Source organism: Neovison vison, chromosome 4 (genome assembly GCF_020171115.1).
Source record: "Neovison vison isolate M4711 chromosome 4, ASM_NN_V1, whole genome shotgun sequence".
NCBI classification, from domain to species: Eukaryota; Metazoa; Chordata; class Mammalia; order Carnivora; family Mustelidae; genus Neogale; species Neogale vison.
This window is the reverse complement of record NC_058094.1, coordinates 155,302,005-155,321,978: the sequence shown is the minus strand read 5'-3', so window position 1 is coordinate 155,321,978 and position 19,974 is coordinate 155,302,005. Positions and strand designations below refer to the sequence as shown.

General features: G+C 42.4%; 1 protein-coding gene across 1 annotated transcript in view; it reads left to right on the top strand.

The window, feature by feature from the left end:
- The window catches only part of ABCB4 (ATP binding cassette subfamily B member 4), a 65,483-nt gene extending 45,747 nt beyond the window's left edge, over positions 1-19,736 (top strand). Inside the window, exons 19-28 of the mRNA XM_044245942.1 lie at positions 1,832-1,909; positions 3,002-3,085; positions 4,317-4,520; positions 7,676-7,776; positions 9,246-9,386; positions 11,645-11,801; positions 13,768-13,965; positions 15,438-15,644; positions 18,928-19,074; positions 19,483-19,736. Of these exons, the coding sequence (XP_044101877.1) occupies positions 1,832-1,909; positions 3,002-3,085; positions 4,317-4,520; positions 7,676-7,776; positions 9,246-9,386; positions 11,645-11,801; positions 13,768-13,965; positions 15,438-15,644; positions 18,928-19,074; positions 19,483-19,689 (1,524 nt within the window). The 3' untranslated portion in view covers positions 19,690-19,736. The remainder of the gene's footprint in view (positions 1-1,831; positions 1,910-3,001; positions 3,086-4,316; positions 4,521-7,675; positions 7,777-9,245; positions 9,387-11,644; positions 11,802-13,767; positions 13,966-15,437; positions 15,645-18,927; positions 19,075-19,482) is intronic.
- Positions 19,737-19,974: the final 238 nt, after the last annotated feature.

Genomic DNA, 19,974 nt, shown 5'->3' with positions numbered 1-19,974 from the left:
CTCAGCAAGTCTACATTCCATTAGAGAATATAAATTTATCTACTAGCTAGATTTGCATTCCTTATCACTACACATTAATTACCAGTTCACCAAACCCTAATGGAGCTTCCAATTCTTAGATCAAAATGAATTGCAGGGACTCCTGGGTGGCTGAGTTGGTGGAGCATCTGCCTTCGGCTCAGGTCATGATCTCAGGGTCCTCTGATTGAGTCCCCGTGGGGCTCCTTGCTCACTAGGGAGCCGCCTTCTCCCTCTGCCTGCCGCTCCCACTGCTTGTGCTCTCTCTCTTCTGGACAAATAAATGAATAAAAGCTTTAAAAAGATGCAGTCCGTGAGGCTCTTCCAGAGAGCAGTGTCCTGAAGCAGTTACTTGGGGAATCCTAACTCCCCCGTGTGCTAACTTCTGTAACGTTCCAGGTTTGTCCCCAGCAAACAATCATTACAAAGGGAAAAAGAGACTTGAATTCATAAGAGGATGGAAGTGCCAGATAAATTCAATATAAACCTGGGGGGAAAAGTCAGTACAACAGTATTCGCTCTTCTGTTGTGACTCAACATGAAGTAATTTCTCTGATCTCTTCCTCCTTGATGGAGGAACTCTGAAAGAACAGGTGCCCTACGCATTTAGACACTGTGGCCCCAGCCACAGTGAACTTGTCCACCTCGTTCTGTTTGTCCTCTTCCACCTAGACCCATAGTCCATTTCTTCTGTCTGTATCTCAGCACCACACGGACCTTTCTAACACAGGCCATTAAGTCAGCAAAATGAGCTTTCCCAGTCCCATCCGGCATACTTGCCTTCTGCCATCGTTGAATGGATGGCAAAAGCAAGACAAACATTGTCTTCAGAAATCATTGCCTTACGAGTCGCAGCTCCGTTCTCCAGTCCAGCCCAGGCCTGGGTGTATTTGGGAAGTGGAGCTGGATTTATAGTTGAGTTTTGGAGCCTGGGACACCAGTGGGATGGTGCACAGAACTGCTGTGCCCACACTGCCCTTGAGCGATGTGCCAGCCAAGGGAGGAGTCGTCAAGCCAGTCTTGGACACTTGGGGCTGATGCCTCCCCAGGCCCTGAGCACCGTCCTCCTGGATTCCTAAAGAATCCCGATGTGTCCTCCCCCCAGCACCCCACACCCACACCCTACTGATACTCTGTGTGCCTGTAGGCTCCGACCTATCCCAGCAGGCCTGGAAGCAGGCCCAGCTGAAGACATCCGGGCTTCTCTTCAGTTGGAACAATGGTATAACTTAGAAAGAGGGACATTTTCTGGCAGGGATGCCTGCTGAGGAAGAATAGCCTAATTGTTCCCCAGTCTGAGAGTAGGTGGAGCCTTGACAGAGAACCAGCAAACTCCTTTCATTTGGAGCTTGATCCTACGAACCTCCTCCTTCCCTCTGCCCTCCATTCTCCCCTACAGGAGCCAGAATGTATTCCTGGACAGTGTTATGTTCCTGTTTCCAACCATCTGAAGTATCAGCAACACAGAGTTATAATTATATATGGTATTGCCCTTACTGAGATGCTGTCCTTAAAGTCTGGAAAAGGAAATAGACTTAGAATGTTTCAAAAGCCAGAGCTGGACCTTTGTAAGGCTTCTGGCGTCAGGCTTCTTTCTGCATGCTCGCGATTGCGTAGCACCTGGATTTGAAGCTGAGACTTCGAATTAGTGTTTGGTCATAGACTTGTGTTACCTGAATGGTGGATTAATATGTACGTCACATAAAAATCAATGTGAATGTACCTACTTGGGTCAGAATCCTGATGATCCAAAGGGTCAATAGGGTTGGTTTTTTTTTTTTTTTTTTTTTTAATTTGTTTTTATCTCAACCAGGGCTTCACATTTGGGAAAGCTGGCGAGATCCTTACTACCAGGCTTCGGTCATTGGCGTTTAGAGCAATGCTGAGACAGGTAGGTGTGTGTGCTGGAGAATGCCCTCTGTTTGGATTTCTTACACTCAAAGCCCAGTTCCGTTTGGAGTGTGCTGTAGTTCACGTCTGTGCCTGCCCACCCCACCCATGCGTTCCTGCAGGGACTGGCAGGGGGGCCCTGCACACCATCCTGGGCTTGGAATGTCCCAAGTCTTCTCAGGGATCTCAGTGGAGGGGGCTTAATTTAGGTGGCTTTTGGGGCTTATTTTGCCACTGTTTCTATCCACATGGATACTGTCTTTTCAAGGACCTGTCGTTCTTCTCTGGATTCTCTGCAGGCCCTAGCAAGGCATTTGAGACTCCAAGGTATCTTTTAACAAAGGAAAATGTGGTAATATTCATGATTGATTCTGCTAATCATTTCCCCAAATGTTGGTAACTGAGTTTTGCTTTTGTCTTATTTGGGCTCTGTTTTCGTGTTAATTCACCTGTTAGTTCACTCAGTCCTTACCAACTCTGTACCAGTGTGCTAGTAGCTGGGACGAGAAGGTGCATTATCTACCCTTTCAAGAAGTCCACAGTCTGGTGCAGGACTGGAGGGAAATGTGCAAATTTCAACTCTCTGTTTTTATAGTGAGGCCTTAAGAGAGGCCCAGAACATTACCCATACACTTGGCAGGATTTGATTATATTCCTGCTCTATAAAAGAGCCCATAGAAGGTATCCTATTTGGGACATGTCTGAGTTTACAAACTATTTTCCAGTGTCTTTTAAGGTGTTGCTATATAGTGAAAATTATTTTCTATGAAACTAAAAGATGCATGGATGAGTAGCCTATAGTTAAAATCGTTTTTAACATCTTTTCAATTCTTGTTTAAAAAAACAACTACACATAGTGAGAAACCAGGGCTGATCTTCTCATGCCTAGAACTTTCAAGAATTGGGTTGAGCATAACCCAAGTGTGCCTGCGCACGGCAGGGATTGGGGATCTCCACTCAATGTCACTTCTCCCCTAACTCCAGGGCCAAGTTAGGTGTGGATATCTCCAGCACTAAAGGTTGTGGAGGTTTCATCTACTTTACTCTTCTTGTTTTAATTCTGAACTCATATAAAGGTGTGTTTGTGCCACAGGACATGAGCTGGTTTGATGATCATAAAAACAGTACTGGTGCACTTTCTACCAGACTTGCAACGGACGCCTCCCAGGTCCAAGGAGTATGTAGACTTCATGCTATTCCTTTTTATTGTGGGCTTTTGTTGTTTTTAAGATTTTATTTATCCATTTGAAAGACTGAGTAAGCCCTGGGGGAGGTGCGGGGTTGAGGGAGGGAGGTGTGTGGAGCAGAGGGAGAGGGACAAGAAGACTCCCAGCTGAGCTCTGAGCCCTCCAGCCATGGGGGGCTTGAACCCACAACTCTGAGATCATGACCCAAGCTGAAATCAAGAGTCGGATGCTTTAACCCACTGAGCCACCCAGGCACCCCAAGAGTCGGATGCTTTAACCCACTGAGCCACCCTGGTGCCCCTTGAACGCGGTTTTGAATGAACATACGGCATAGCTGCTTCCGTGCAGCTGCGTTCAGCCAGAAATCGCAGGACAACTCAAACTGACCTGGACAATAAAGAGGAAGGTTGGACTTCAGGGTTGATTGATTCGTTGACTCAAAAATGTCATGAAGGACTCAGGTTCCCTGTGGTTGTGGCTCTGAGCTTTTAGTCCTCAGAGGTGGCCTCACCTTAACACTCTTTCCCTCGTGGCCCCAGGATGGCTGCTGGCTGCAAACAGAATAGTCCAGCGAGACCGTCCCTACCCATACCTCAACCACCAAACCACCACCTTCCCTTAAAACTAAGACTTTGGCTAATTTGGGTCATTTGCCCAAATCTCCACAGATTGCCGTCTCTGGGGACTGCCACTTCCCCCAAAGCCAGAGACAGAAGGCAGTGTCCAGTGCACCGGCCCCCCTCCTTTTCTGAGCCCTACGAACAGTAGTTCAGATCCATGTATGGTTGGTGGCAGATGGTCTCTTAAGACAGATCCATTTCGTAGCAGATGGTCTCTTCGGGGGGGGGGGTCAATTTCCCCCTTATACATATGCAGCAAAGTGTTCTTAAAATGACCAGAGTATGCTAGGGTTGGTTTTCTCTTTAAATGTTGCCTTTGTGCCCATGTCCCTGTGCCCCAACGTCCTCTCCCCAAACCCAAGCCACTGGCCTGGTTTTGTCCGGCAGAATTGGTGTGCGCAGGTCAGGAATGAGAACCACCGGGCACGAGCAGAGAAAAACCTGCAGGGCCTCATGAGCCAGACACCGGGGTGTTGGGTTGACGGCAAGGAAAGGGAGCCAATGTAAGCCAGGCTCACAGCCCTCTCCCCTTCGGACCGGGAAGCCTCAGATGGCAGCTTTACGACTTACAACACAGCTCCGTCTGTGTTTGTTCTTGCAGGCCACGGGGATGAGGTTGGCGTTAGTTGCACAGAACACAGCTAACCTTGGAACCGGTATCATCATATCCTTTATCTATGGTTGGCAACTGACCCTCTTGCTGTTAGCAGTTGTTCCCATCATTGCTGTATCAGGAATTGTTGAAATGAAAATGTTGGCTGGGAATGCCAAAAGAGATAAAAAAGAACTGGAGACTGCTGGAAAGGTGGGTCACATAAGCTTCAGTGAGTATAAGTAGTGCTTTTAGACGTGTGTTTTAGTGGTGTACTTGATTTAGTCCAAAATGCATGATTGGGTTAACTGAATGTTCTCCCTACACCGGATAACAGTCACCGCAGCGTAGGATATTTACTGTAATAATAATACCTGTAACTTGATGATGGGGTAATTAACTGAAATCTCTACGCCTGTCAAAAAGCACTTTATGTGTGGTTTTTATATGAACCTGAATATCCGATATATATTCCTGAATATCCGAAGTCCCTTTTCCCTTTGATTTAATAACACAGTCTCATTGTTGACATGAATGTCACCCCTATGTTACACAAGGAGTCCTTAGGGCAGAGACTGTAAGTGAATTGTTTAATTGCTGGTCCTTGGGGGATCATCCTTTCTTTCTTGGTTGTGATGGCTACTGTTAAGGTAGGTAGCCCCCAGATGGCAGTAAATGCTTCTGTTGGTGGTTCCAACAGAACCACCATTGTGGCATTTGGGCAAACACTTGTGTTTGGTCTGTGCCCACTCTGGTGTTAAATACGTGGTCCGACTCATTACACTGTCAGTAATCCCATGAGGCAACTACTATTGTTATAAATGGGGAACTTGAGAAACTGGGTAAAGGCATGGCTGGGATTCAAATTCTGGCTTAACTTCAAAGCTCTTTACTCTGTAGTCTCTTCATATGTGTTGAAATGTATTTAAATCGAGTGAGAAACATTTTATTTATGTGTACATGAATTTAAATATTTAAACTACAGCCCAGAGTATTTTTACTTACTTGTGTCAGCATTATCCTTTATTGACACGTGAGGAGACAAAGCAGACACTGATAAAAATTGTGACAGTTTCTGCAGCACCCCACAGGACAAAGCCCTTTCGCACCTCAGGGCAGCCACCTTTTTCAGAAGGGAGAACGGCCAGTAGCTAGAATGAAGATCACATTTTCTTAAATCAGTTATATGACTCTAGTTAAGATAACAGTCATAACTCTATTAAAAATGGCTAATAACACTGAAAGGTATCAGAATTTTGGCAGGAGTAAGGCAGTTAGAAATGAGCTTATGGCAAATGGAACATAGCCCCTTGGATTTTTAGTCTTGGTCTTGCTAGTCATGGCATGGGATACTGAAGATCTCCAACTTCTCTGGACCTCCCTTCACACTTGAACGAAGTGGGAAACTATGGGTTCATGTTCCATGTTCCTTCCAGCTAATACCCTCATTCTAGGAACCTGAGAATAACTCCGAGGGAACAAAATTATTTTTAATAGCCACTTAAATCTAACAAGCTTTTTTTTTTTTAAATACAGTGTGAGAGATTGGACATTTTAGATGTCAATTGTTAGCAGTCAATCATAATTCAATTTTGTTTACTAAGTCAGGTCTTGATGTAACACAGAATGAGGGTTAGAAAGAAGGTCCTGGAATTCTCTCCACCCGCATCACTGTCCTATGTTTTTTGTGTTTTCAAAAGAAAAAGCTCTTATTAACCTGGGTGCAGATTAATCATGGTTAAAGTACATCAGAGTCTGGGATACGTTCCCATTTTCATTTTTCATAAAGGGCTTGGTAATGAAGGTGTTCACTCCTTGGCTGGTAAGGAGGTAGGGAGTGTCTGCATTTAACCCTCCTGGATTCAGGCCCTGCGTCAACTGAGATGACAGCCCTGCCCCACCAGGATGAGGCCTCTGAGCAATTAATCCAGAACCAGAAAATCTGGAGTTGAATGTGAAGTCATTAACAACTAGCTTCCCCCTGTATACGTTACAAAGATGGGGAAGCAGAAACGCATAATGGGTTAAGAACACATGCTGGGCATCAGATAGCCTGATAAGGAATCCTTGCCTCTACTTATTAACTCTAGGGTTAATAAATTAGAAGCTGCTGAGGCAAGTCCTTTGACTTCTCAGTTCCTTCAGCTGCAGCAAGAGGATAACACTGATCTCACAGGGTTGTGTGAGACCAAGTGGGAGCCCGTCCATGAAGCAGAGACTAGAAACTCACTAATGTGCTCCAGGCTGGCTCTTATTGCCGTTGGGTTCTTCATTTCTGACTGAAGAGAGAAGGTTGTTCAGCCTGAGGTAGCAAATACCTCGCCTTCATCTTGTGACAGACGCTGAGAACTGAGGTATAAAGTCTTAAAGCTGAGGAAAACAAACAAAAAAAACCCCATCAAACTAAAATCTGATGCTCTTTGTGTTCACAGATTTAGAGAAGTCAGCTAGAGAACCAGGCTTTAAACTTCACAGCTCAGTCACAGGCCATTAACATTAGTCCAGAACAGTTTGGCTGGAAAAGTCAGAAAACTGCTCTGGCTGGTTTGGGTATAAAGGAATTTGAGGTAAAGATGCACAGAACTGCAGGGAATACAGATGGAGAGTATTCCTGTGAAGCTGCAGGCTCTCAGAGCCACACGCTCCGACGGGGTGGAGTTCTCTCCATACCCTTGTCCTGTTCCTCACCTGCTGAGGATTCGGACCTGCTGCCTCTGCATACCCAGTGTGGCTCCCCAAATGGAGACCTTCCTCTCGGAGTCCACACAACCTCTCCATTCAAGCAGTGGCCTCCATCCAATCCAGGAAACGGATGAGTCTGGTGTCCATCCCTGGCTTAAGCGGGGACTGGAGGCAGGGCCATGTTGTTTATAGTTGGGATCTTCGTTCCAGCTATGACTGGCCGGTCTGTCTCAGGAGGGATATGTGCCCAGAGGAAATGACTAGCTCCTCCAAGGGGTCTTTAGAAATCATGTAGCCTAATGCCCTCTTTTAGGACCCTACCCTGTGAAGAAAGCAAAGCCACCCAAGGCTGTGGCAGAGCCAGTCAACTGACTGGTGGCAGGGCTGGGGATAAAATCTGGCTTCTGGTGTCCAGGACACCGTGCTTGGTCTCAGCATGTCAGTCTCGTTGGGCATAGGAGCACTCACCCACTATATTTGGTACAACCAGATTTGCTTTTAAGATGGGCAGCTCTGCCATAGAGCTCATCTTGAAGAATACATTATGCCTTTGCTTTCAAAACCGAAAGAATTAAAAACCTGTCAACATAACCCCAGGATTCCTCTAATAGAGCCCTAACATTTCTAATTTTCATGATCCAGGAATAAAAGCCCCACTTCTAACCAAGATCTGTTCTACGTTACAGATTGCAACAGAAGCAATAGAAAATATTAGGACAGTCGTGTCCTTAACCCAGGAAAGAAAATTTGAATCGATGTATGTTGAAAAATTGTGTGGAGCTTACAGGTAATGAACATGAATGATTGTTACTCAGAACTCAGAGCTTTCCTGAGGCTAAATAATTGTTCCCAAAAGATAATAAAACTTCTGCTCAAAAAAAAAAAAAAAAAAAGAAAGAAAATGATAAGGCTGAAGAATGACATATTTTTCAATAGCTCACTGAGAAAAAGTAGCCTTTGGATGCGATTGGAGTATAGGATTGAGTTTTTACATCTCTTATAAAAAGAGCAGAGGGGATCTCTGAGATGGAATAGGTACAGAGGACACACCAGTGTGTGCTCCTCTATTTCGCTAGAGCGTCCCATGTGTTCTCTGGATGAGGACGAGATCCAACCTACTCAGAAAACCCACACATAGCCTATTTAACTGGTTCATAATTGACCAACTTAAGAAACTCCAAGAGGCACAACTGGCCGCTTGCTTATAAATGAATATATTTCAACACTATCAAAATTGAACACAACTTAGAATACAACTTTGCAGACTAGCACAGTAGCCTGAATGCTTACAAATTTGAGAAAGAAAAAGTGACATTTTGATTGTATTCCATCTCATTAGCTATATATACTCCACGAGATTATACTTTACTCTCCATTTGATGTAAACATATAGGTAACATGTAAATATGTGCATGCCATTACTTAAGACGTAGGGTTGATTTGTACTTCAAGGGAATGAAGGAGGAGCTAATTTTTAATTTGATTGTAATTTAAAGATGGAAGAGCACTGCAGATTGAGTAATTTTAAGTAATGTAACCACACTCACATCATGTAACTTAAAATATCCAAATCAGTAATAGTTTGAATTTTTCCAGAGTCTTTCCAAATGCTTTCCTTCTAATCTGGGAGTAAATAAATCACTGTTCTCTTGAAAGATGTAGAATACAAAGTGTAATAAAGCAGCTGTACTCATGAAGGATAGCATGTGGTCTACTTAGAAACAGGGCAGAACAAACTATTGGGACTGGTGGGATCTAGCTCAAGGAAGAACTTCTCATGTGTGTCTGTATATACCGCAGTGACCCAGCTTCTCCAAATCTGAAACATGAATTGTAACATAAGACTATAACTAGTCACAGAAGACAAGATAATACTGAAGAAATCGCATTCAGACAATTCAAACTTTAGACCTCGCTTTGACATCCCCTAATGTTTTCGATTCAGCAGTCATGTTGATACCATAGGGGTTGGATATCTATTGACTAGATATTAACATGTAATAATATCAGCAACTATCAATTAAAAAAATCAGTATGAGGTACTATGCTAGACATTTATGTTGTTTCTTTAGTTCCCAATTCTGCATCGTATTGGATATCCCCATTATACAAATCAGAACACTGATACATGAGAAGCTGTCATGTATGCAAACTAACAGAATGGGAGGCAGAATATATACCCAGGTCAACCACACTTAGAAGCTGCACTAAGAGAGGCCACAGCGATGACTATGAATATACGAATTTGCCTTTCAGGAATTCTGTGCGGAAGGCACACATCTATGGAATTACTTTTAGTATTTCACAAGCATTTATGTACTTCTCCTATGCTGGTTGTTTTCGATTTGGTGCCTATCTCATTGTGAACGGACATATGCGCTTTAGAGATGTTATTCTGTAAGTAATTTTAAAAATTTAAGATTATTCTATGTGGTTTTGGTAGGTCCATGCAAAATTAGAGTGTGTGTGTCGGGGGTGGGGACTCACTTGTTCTAAAATGAGGTCAGAGTTGAATCTACCACAGAAATCTGATCTTACTAACACTCCAAGTACAGTTGAATCATCCAAGTGGACTAAAATTAGCCAAGTTCATCAAAGTCATAAACCAGAACTGTAGTAATACAGAGAACTCCAGTCAGGAGGATAGAAAAACTTTCTCATTGTATAGTGTAGGCAGAAATAAATCATAATGAGAAAACTGTTGGTTACCATGGACTCAAACCAGAGGGTTAAGTAGCTTGCTGTTGATCTGCAACCACAAAATGGCGTTGATGGAGGGATGGGAATGCTTGACTGAAATCTGGCCAAGGCTTCTTCCGCTGGCTGGGCCTGGGATAATCCTGCCAACGTTTGGCCTTGTAGCCTCTCCTTTTTTTTTTTTTTTTTTTTTTTGGTTTCCAAGGCTAACCAGCAGTCTTTCTAATTGATGCACTTGTTTTTTCAAAATATGCTAACTACATTCAATTAGGTTGTGTTCTTGTCTTGCCAAAAGGAAGCCGTTCTTTTTAAGATCACTTGGCATATTTCTGCTCTGGTGGGATGATTTTAAAGTAGTAGTGGATAGTCTCTTTTTTGAACACAGGGAGGACAAGGAAAGTGTTTTCATCCAAAATGAAAATAACTACGAAAAAAGTATATATAATCTTTGTATCACTCAGGATTCCAGCAGGAAACAAATGTCCTTCAGATGGGGTAACTAGGGAGAGTGCTAAAGGGTCTGTTTATAAAGGTGTGAGAAGTTAAGGTAAGCAGGACCAAGAGCTGTCAACTACCCAGCAGTTCCCAGCTACAAACCACTAAGACCCTCAACCTAAAGGGCAAGAGGAGGGAAAGAACCCAAGGGGGGCTTTTGTGGTCCTTGGTGGAGGGATACCAACCACATAATCAAACAAGGGAGAAGCCAGTCAGACAAATGTCCTCACTTCCTGCTAGTGCCTGTCACTACCAAACTCCACCAGAAGCCAGGGGACAAGAAAAGCATTTGATGCAGTCCATGAAGGTCAGCCTCTCAGGCAGGGAGTGGGATGGTCCAGGGTAGAGGTGGGTAGGGAGTAGACGGTGGTTTTGGAGGGATAAATGGCAATATCCAGCTCTGGGAATTACAACTTGTAACACTTTGTTGTCTAGAAGAGCATCTCTGAGGAAATGGGCCTGGCTTTTTTTGTTTCCTTTCATCTCTACCAATAAAAAATTCTGAATAATTGGAAGACAACTTTTTAATCTTTTAGGTTAAATCTCGATTACAGGCTATATAAAAAAGTTAGGCAACATGTGGGTTGTTCATCACTATTTTAAAATTTCATTTTTGGTAACCAACCTTAACAAATATTTAAGGGATAGCCTTACTATACCCACCATTCCTGCTCCCTCCACCCCCATACTTAAAACACACTTTAATATCTTAGATTTAGAAGTTTGGGGAATAAAATGCTTTCTTGAGTTCTCCAGTATTAATAGATAAAAAATGTCCTCCCATTGCTGTTGTTCTAGGGGAGCTCAGGGGTCAGGAGTAAATAGCCTCCTGCAGATGTAGATCTCAGAATCCCAAGCCCTTCCTCAAAGATGTTATAATCGCTTTCCAGTCTTCAAAGAGCATATCACTAGAAAATTGAACTTTAGCTAAAGGTGATTGTTTTTATCAGGGTAGTGCCAGTAGTTCCATTAATTATAAGAGAAAATTGAGTTGTTGTAAAGGCTTATTGTCCCTAACACAATTTCTCTAACTGCAGCGAGCCGTACTGGGTGTGTGGTAGCTCAAAGGTGTCTATGAACTGGCAGTCAGGGCCAGCGAATCAGTAGGTAGAGTCACTCCTTGTCCAAGGCTAATGAAAGCCCTCCAGCATTCTGGGCCTCAGTCCAGAGTCCAGAAAGAATAGAACTAGTCACTAAAGTTACTGGAGGTCACAAGTCAGTCTGTTACGAGCCACTTCACGAACGAGGACTGTGGAAAGTTATGTGAACTCTGGCGTTGCCTCCAGATTTCCTTTGTTCATGGAATCCCATGGAAATGCGTGTTGTGGTTTTGGCAGGGGCTGGGTGGAGGGCCTGCCGGAGTAGTGAAGAATGATACTAGTATAGTGGTATGTCTTTGGATTTTGAAACCTCACAGTGTTAATTATAGACGCCAAGTTGTTAATTGCCCTACTTCTGTCCAGGGTGTTTTCAGCAATTGTGTTTGGTGCCGTGGCTCTAGGACATGCCAGTTCCTTTGCTCCAGACTATGCTAAAGCCAAGCTGTCTGCAGCCCACTTATTCATGCTGCTGGAGAGACGACCGCTGATTGACAGCTACAGTGAAGAAGGCCTGAGGCCTGTGAGTTCTCTGCTGCCTGATGAATGCTTGGTCAAGTTTTCTTTCTTTCTTTCTTTCTTTTTTTATTTTTATTTTATTTTTTTTTTAAGATTTTATTTATTTATTTGACAGAGAGAAATCACAAGTAGATGGAGAGGCAGGCAGAGAGAGAGAGGGAAGCAGGCTCCCTGCCGAGCAGAGAGCCCAATGCAGGACTCGATCCCAGAACCCCGAGATCATGACCTGAGCCAAAGGCAGCGGCTTAACCCACTGAGCCACCCAGGCGCCCCTCTTTCTTTTTTTAAAGATTTTATTTATTTATTTGACAGACAGAGATCACAAGTAGGCAGAGAAGCAGGCAGAGAGAGGAGGAAGCAGGCTCCCTGCTGAGCAGAGAGCCGGATGCGGAGCTCCATCCCAGGACCCTGAGATCATGACCTGAGCTGAAGGCAGAGGCTTTAACCCACTAGCCACCCAGGCACCCGCTTGGTCAGTTTTTCATTAAGGTTTGCTATCTGCTAGATCACCACAGGAAAAATTTGTCATGATTACACTGACCTAAATTTAACTTACTCTGTGATACTTATAGCCTAATATTTGGCCAACATTCTTAACATTTAAAAATTTCATGGGTGGGCAGAGGAACCTGGGTGGCTCAGTGGGTAAAGCATCGGTCTTCAGCTCATGTCATGATTCCAGAATCACAGGATCAAGCCCCAAGTCAGCCTCCCTGCTTAATAGGGAGTCTGCTTCTCCCCCTCCTCCTCCCTCTGCTTGTGCTTTCTCTCTGTTAAATACATACATACAAACTACATACATACATAAAATAAGATTTCATAGGGATTTCAAGGAATCTGAGGTTGAGCACATCAAAAGTAAAGAAAGGGGTGTACGGCTGGCTGAGTCAGTGGATCATGACTTCCTTGATCTTGGGATCATGAGTTCAAGCCCCATGTTGGGCATAAAGCTTTTAACCCAATTTTTTTTTTTTTAATTTAAAACTAAAACCTCCTGTATTGAACAAAAATCATAATAAACTTCAATTTTTTTTAAGACTTTACTTATTTATTTGACAGAGCACAAGCAGGGGGAACAGCTGACTGAGGGAGAAGCAGGCTCCACACTGAGCTGGGAGCCTGATAGGGGACTTGAACTCAGGACCCTGGGATCATGACCTGAGCCAATGGCAGATGCTTAACTGACTAAGCCACCCAGGCACCCCCATAATAATAAGCTTTACAGAAAAGTTAAAAAGAAATCCAGATGTACTAGAACTAATTTCCATGAAAAACGTTAATTATTTCTGCATGAAGATCTATGCGTGTGACTCTGTAAGTAAAGGCAAACAGGATTGTGGCTTTAATCACATTTTGTAATGACTGAGTGTTACAAGTGGTAAGAAGGCTACTTTATTCACGTTAGAAGTAATAATCCTGTACGACCTTCAAAGTTTAAACTCAAATTTAGATCTGAGTGTTCTCTTTATGACACAAGCTGCTATATATATTAATGCACAAGCAGCAGTATGCATAGACAGTTTTTCTGGGACTTTACCATGGATTTCATGTGCTGAGAAAATTCCTGTGCCCCATGAGTAAGCTAAAGAGGCAGCCAAGGTTTGAGATAAGGGCCATCCACTGAGACCTCAGGTAGACACTGTGCCAAATTCCCGAGCCTTCGAGTCTTTGGCCACTGGCTTTGCTCTAGCCTCAGAACCATCACTGGGAAATCTATTTGCCTAAACCCGGAAATCAAGCTTAGATAACAACTCTGTAATGTGACTCTCTCTGTTCTTTTACTCCCATCTCCTGTCTTCATATTATATAATAGCTTGCTCTCAGTAGTAACTGGTGCTGACATTTAGACCGAATGTGAATTTTATGTTCCTCTCCTACACTCTTTGGTAAAGTTTCTGTGAAATACTTCTTATTCCAATAATTATCAGACTAATTATAAGAGCAACATTAAACTTTTTTTTTTTTTTTAGGATACATTTGAAGGAAACGTGACATTTAATGAAGTCGTGTTCAACTATCCCACTCGACCAGACATCCCCGTGCTGCAGGGGCTGAGCCTCGAGGTGAAGAAGGGCCAGACGCTGGCGCTGGTGGGCAGCAGCGGCTGTGGGAAGAGCACGGTGGTCCAGCTCCTTGAGCGGTTCTATGACCCAGTGGCTGGAGCAGTGGTGAGCACACTTTAAGTCCGTAACCTGATTTAAGGTTTTATTTCAAGTGGCCAATAAGCCAACATTCTTATAAGAGGAAAACAGACAAACAAACAAAAAGGCTTATAATCCTGGCTGACGCAATGACCACATTCTAAAAAATCCAAACTGGTGTCCATACTTGGGCAAATATATGAGGACAAGAGGGTAGAACATCTGGAGTTTAGTGTAGTTCAGAAAATATTGAATATGAGGCTAACCTTTGCCCTGCTGTGGGCTTTTGGAGCCAGCCTGATCCTTCTAAGTAAATATCCACTTCCTGGCTTGTAAAGGAGAGCCACAAACTTTGGCCAGGATTCTAGGCAGACACCCGAGACAAGCTAGTACCTTCTTATACCCCCATACCTCCTTCTGCCTTCTCTCTTGAATCCTGAACTCAAACCTCTCTGACTTTGACCCTCATCTCCAGACCTTTCATACTCAGCTTTTCATCAGTGATTTTCTAGTACCTAGATCCTCTCTCTGTGATGAGTAAACTCTTGGCTTTTACTGATAATGCCTGCATCTCCCATGACCTGGGATGGCACCCACTGACCAAACTGTAGGAGTCCATCCCCATTTAGATGGTCACCCAAGTGTTAAACCTTGTGTAGGTAGCTCTTTTTAGGAAATTTTATGCTTCCACTATTAAAACTACTCTGCAGGTATTAATACAGGCAGACCAGTTTGACAACATGATGTGCTAATACTGTGGTAGAATTTTTCTTTATTGAGAGATCAAGACTAATTGAACTCATTTCTACTCCTTCACCCCAAAGGAAGCTGCATTCTCAGTTGATATATCACAAGCCTCCTCTAGAAGCAACATGTCTCCTGCTTAAAGCAAATGAAAAAATAACCACCAACAAAACTGTGCTCCCAAAGACACTGGGGTTTTTTTGAGCTTGTTCACTTTCCATTGAACTCTTATCCTCAGTGCTATTGAAGAGAAATGGGTGCAGTTTAAGGCTGGTATTTCTTGGGAGAAAGAGGTAGGACAGGAAGTAACCAACTTTGAGAATCTGGGGCTACAGTACTGATGAGTTTTGTTATCTGGCTGCCTGGAGGTGGGGAATAAAGTCAAGTTGAAAGTTTTGAGTCGTTCTGGGAAGAGCAGATACGAGTGGGACACCTGACTGCAGACTTCTTAGAAGCAGGATGATGTACATGCCTGAAGGAGTACACATAAGGAAAAGAGGAATGTGGAAAGACAGGGCCAGATGGGCTGTCATTTCACCAGTGAGATGAAGAAAGGATGGCTTAATCACCAGAGAAATCTTTTTTTTTTTTGGCCTCCAACGTTAAGTGCTGAGAGGCTTTGAGCCTTGGTATTTCCCAACCAATGATGCCCACATGTCACAATGCTCCAAATGGTTAATCTGTTAATTTATGATTTAGGGGTATTATTTTTCCTTTTTAAGCCCTTTTTATAGTTTGTGGACTTTGGTTTTCAGCTCCTAGATGGTCAAGAAGCAAAGAAACTTAATATCCAGTGGCTCAGAGCCCACCTGGGCATTGTGTCCCAGGAGCCCATCCTGTTCGACTGCAGCATTGCGGAGAACATCGCCTACGGAGACAACAGCCGGGTCGTGTCACAGGATGAAATTGTGAATGCAGCCAAAGCAGCCAACATACATCCTTTCATCGAGACCTTACCCCATGTAAGTTAACTGGTAATTTCTTAGGATGAAATCACAAGCAACTACAAACTTTTCAACCTCAAAACAGGTTCCCAAGTTATACAGCAACAGAATCTTGTAAGAAAACTTGTCTATGTAGTAGCACTAGGACCTTAACACACTGAACTGCAGAAGTTTTCTAACTGGCAAATGAGAATATCAGGCATCATGTCTAGATCTTATAAATGCAGTGCGAGGCAAATGAAGTGATCTTAATTGTAGGTAAACTGGTGGTTGTGGGCTGCATTCAGATAACAGTCGTGTTTGATTTATCCTTTATGGTACTTGCATTTTTAATTATTTTTATTTTGAGATAGGTATATATTCACATGCAGTTCTAAGGAACAGAGATTTTATGTAGCTTTTAGCTAGTTTCCTCCAGTGACTTCTTGCCAAACTGTAATACAATATCCCCACCAGGATATTGACATTGACCTAATCCACTGATCTCATTCAGAACTCCGGTTTTCCTTGTAATCATTTGCATATGATTTATGCGTATTTAGTTCTGTGCAGTGTTACTGCAATGTGTAGACTCACTTATCCACCACCAGTCAATATGCAGAACATTTCCTTGTATGCCTCTTAAAGTGAGACTTGAAGTAGAGTTGGCGGTGCAAAAGTAAAATTAGATCATGTATCCAATACACAAATAGATTCTGAATACTGACTCTGTGCCAGGCCCCATTTTGGGAGATGGGACACACTGGTGTTAATAATTTGACAGAACAAGCTGATTGATACACCCAAGGTTGTATTGTATTTCTCCAAGGCAATAAAGATATCTCCAATCAGGTCCTGTACCCAAGGCTATTCTTTGGATTAGTCTATGAACTTCATTCTTAATTTAAAAACAAAACAAAACAAAACAAAACAAAAACCCAGAACATATCCATCAGCACTCCGGTCCCTCATATTGCCCCTTGAGAGTCACATACCTCTCTTCCCTTTTGTCCTCACACCACCCAACCTCTGGCAACCACTAACTAGTCTTTACTTTTTTTTTTCGTGGCTGCCCAGAGGAGGGGAATAAAGTCAAGTTGAAACGCTGGTGTCATTTTGGGAAGAGCAGACAGGAGTAGGACAACTAACTGCAGGCTGCTTAGAAGCAAGGTGGTATATTTGCCTGGAGGGGGGCACTTAAGGACAAAGAGGGATGGGCTATCATTTCACCAGTGATTTTCTACTTTAAAATGTCATTAAGCACACATACAGTATCTAGCCTTGTGAGGTTAACTTTTTTTCACTCCGTGTAATTCCCTGAAGTTTTCTTATCTACAGTTTATTCTTTACTTCTTTAGTGGCATGCTTTTTAGTAGGACAATTAGGACTACAGGACATGGATTGTACCACAGTTTGGTTAACCATTCACCTGTTGAAGTGTATCTAGGTTGCTTCTAAAAAAGTAAAAGTAAAGCTGCTGTAAATATGTGTGCACAGGTTTTAGTGTGAACCTGAGTTATTTCTCTAGGATAAATGCCCACAAGTTCAATTGCTGGGCCGTATGGTAATTACATGTCTAGTTTTTTAAGAAACTGCCAACCTGGTTTCCAGAGTGCTTCCGTCAGCTTACCTTATTCTCTCACACCAGAGTAAGTATGACTGACGCTTTCTTTGCCTCTTTGCCAGCATTTGCTCTTGTAATTCTGATAGATGTGAGATAAATCTCTTCGTGGTGGATTTTCTAATGGCATATGATGACTTTAAATTTTTTATTAAAGGGGGAAGAGAGAGAGTCCTAAGCAGGGCTTGGTCTCACACTGCTGAGATCATGATCTGAGCCGAAATCAAGAGTCAGATGCTTAAGTAACCAAACCACTCGGAAGATCCCATACATGTTTTTATATACTTGCCACCTGTATTTCCTTTTTGGTGAAATACCTTGTTTTTTATGCCCATTCTCGAATTTTCTTCAAATGTTGAATTTTGAGACAGTTTTATATTTATCAGTCCTTTGTCAGATACATAGTTTGCAAATACTTTGTCCCAATTGATTGCTTGTTTTTCATCCTTTAACAGGGTCATATGCAGAGCTAAACTTTTTAATTTTGATAAAGTCCAGTATAACAGTTTTTCCTTTTATAGATTGTGCTTTTGGTGTCCAATAGAAGAATTCTTTGTGTAGCCTATGCCTTCTAGGTCCTAAAGCCACCTGGGTGGCAAACTTGTTAAGCGTCTACCTTTGGCTCAGTTTATCATCCAGGGTCCTAGGATGGAGTCCTGCATCAGGTTCCCTGCTCAGGGGAAAACCTGCTTCTCCCTCTTCCACTCTCCCTGCTTGTGTTCCCCCTCTTGTGTCTCTGTCAAGTCGATAAAATCTTTAAAAATTTTTTTCTCTATTTTTTTCTCTTATGGCTTTATGATTTTACATTTTAGTCCATGATCCATTCTAAGCTCATTTTTGTATAAGGTTTTTCTTTCATCTTCCATTTTATTCCTTTGGTGAGGACATATACTCTACAGTTTCCATGGTCCCCAACTGTCCCTTGTTAGCTTGTTATAGCTGCTATGTCCATAGCCAAAGTGCAGTGAAATCAGTATGTATTTAGAAAATAAGGAAAAGTTCAGTCAAACAATTTTCTTCAGTAATTGGTAAAGGTGAGTCCACCCACAAAGATATTCTGAAGACACCAGAAGTGACGGCAGGGATCATTAATCTTGTGGTATGCATCTAGCTTCTAAGGTTCTACTGAATTAAGTAATTTTACAACTGTATTCTGCTACAATTAGCAATCACTTTCAAAAACTTTCAAATCCTCCATCTTGATTAGCCTTACTCACCCTTAAGAAGGTAGTTATTGCCTTCAATCAAGGATAGGATTTGATTAATAGAAAAACTTTGCTGATACTGGACTTTAGGAAATTAATTCACATTACTGTATAAGTCCTTACTTTTTTGGCTCTTTATACTTTTTTTTTACCCGAGAATGTTCTTCCCATGATCAAGCTTCCCAACCGCTGTACAAAGGTATCTTTCCTCATGCATCTCTTTCTCTTCCTACCTTATCTCCATAATTTCTATTCACTTCTCATGTTTCCTAGCATAGTGAGTATACCTCTCACTTGGTACATACTGGACCTTATATGAAGGCTGTACAACCAGTTTTTCTCCTCGCATTATAAATTCCTTCTGGGTAGGAATTTTTGTATTTCTCAAAGTTTTTGGTATAAGAGAATAAACTGGGTTCCATGTGGGTCCTATGAGTATTTCACATTAAGTAACTGGGTTAGGACTTGATTAACTTTACTAACGGCTAACTTGCAGAAATATGCAACAAGAGTGGGAGATAAGGGAACTCAGCTCTCAGGAGGTCAGAAACAGAGGATTGCGATTGCTCGAGCCCTCATCAGACAACCTCAAATCCTGTTGTTGGATGAAGCTACATCCGCCCTGGATACTGAAAGTGAAAAGGTGAGGCCTCTCTGCTCACATTCCATTTAATTTGTATAATAGGAGTTTCTCAGTACTCTCAAGCCTGAAAAAAGTCAATAGAAATTTCCTGTTATATTTTGAAGTAAAAAACTTTCTTACTCCTCCTAGTATTTCCCAAAATTTGTAAAATGATTATTTCATAAGCCAAAAAAATGAAGCAAAACTGCATACTTCACATTTTTAGCACATTAATCATGAAAATTAGAAAATAAAAGGGAACTAGCAAGATATGTCTGTGGACTTGTGATTTAGTGTGAGAATTCACTTTTATAACTAAAAAGGAACTGGACTATAATGCCATTCATGTAAAAGTACACATGCATAATAAAAGGTAACATTTTGCTCTGATGGTAAAGTTTTAAGGCTTCTGTTCTGATTCATCATTAGATTGTCCAAGAAGCCCTGGACAAAGCCAGAGAAGGCCGCACCTGCATCGTGATCGCACACCGCCTGTCCACCATCCAGAACGCAGACTTAATAGTGGTGTTTCAGAACGGCAAGGTCAAGGAGCACGGCACGCATCAACAGCTGCTGGCTCAGAAAGGCATCTACTTTTCCATGGTCAGTGTCCAGAATGGGAAACAGAACTTATGAACTCTTGTTATATCTTAAAAATAAATAATCTTTTACAAATCATAAAATACAGGTGTATCTTATTCCATATCAATTTAAAACATCCCATGTGATGTTGATACGATAGCATGTGAAATTTAAGAGTAAAAAGTGAACCTGCCTTGTAAGGTATAAAGACAGCAGCCTAGCTCTTGAGTTACCAGAAGCATACAGAGAAAGCAAAGTTCAGATATATAAGCTTGTAGCTCTCACAGAAATCAAGACATAGAGAAACTTCTTAGGGTTCTGAACAGTTGGGTATATGAT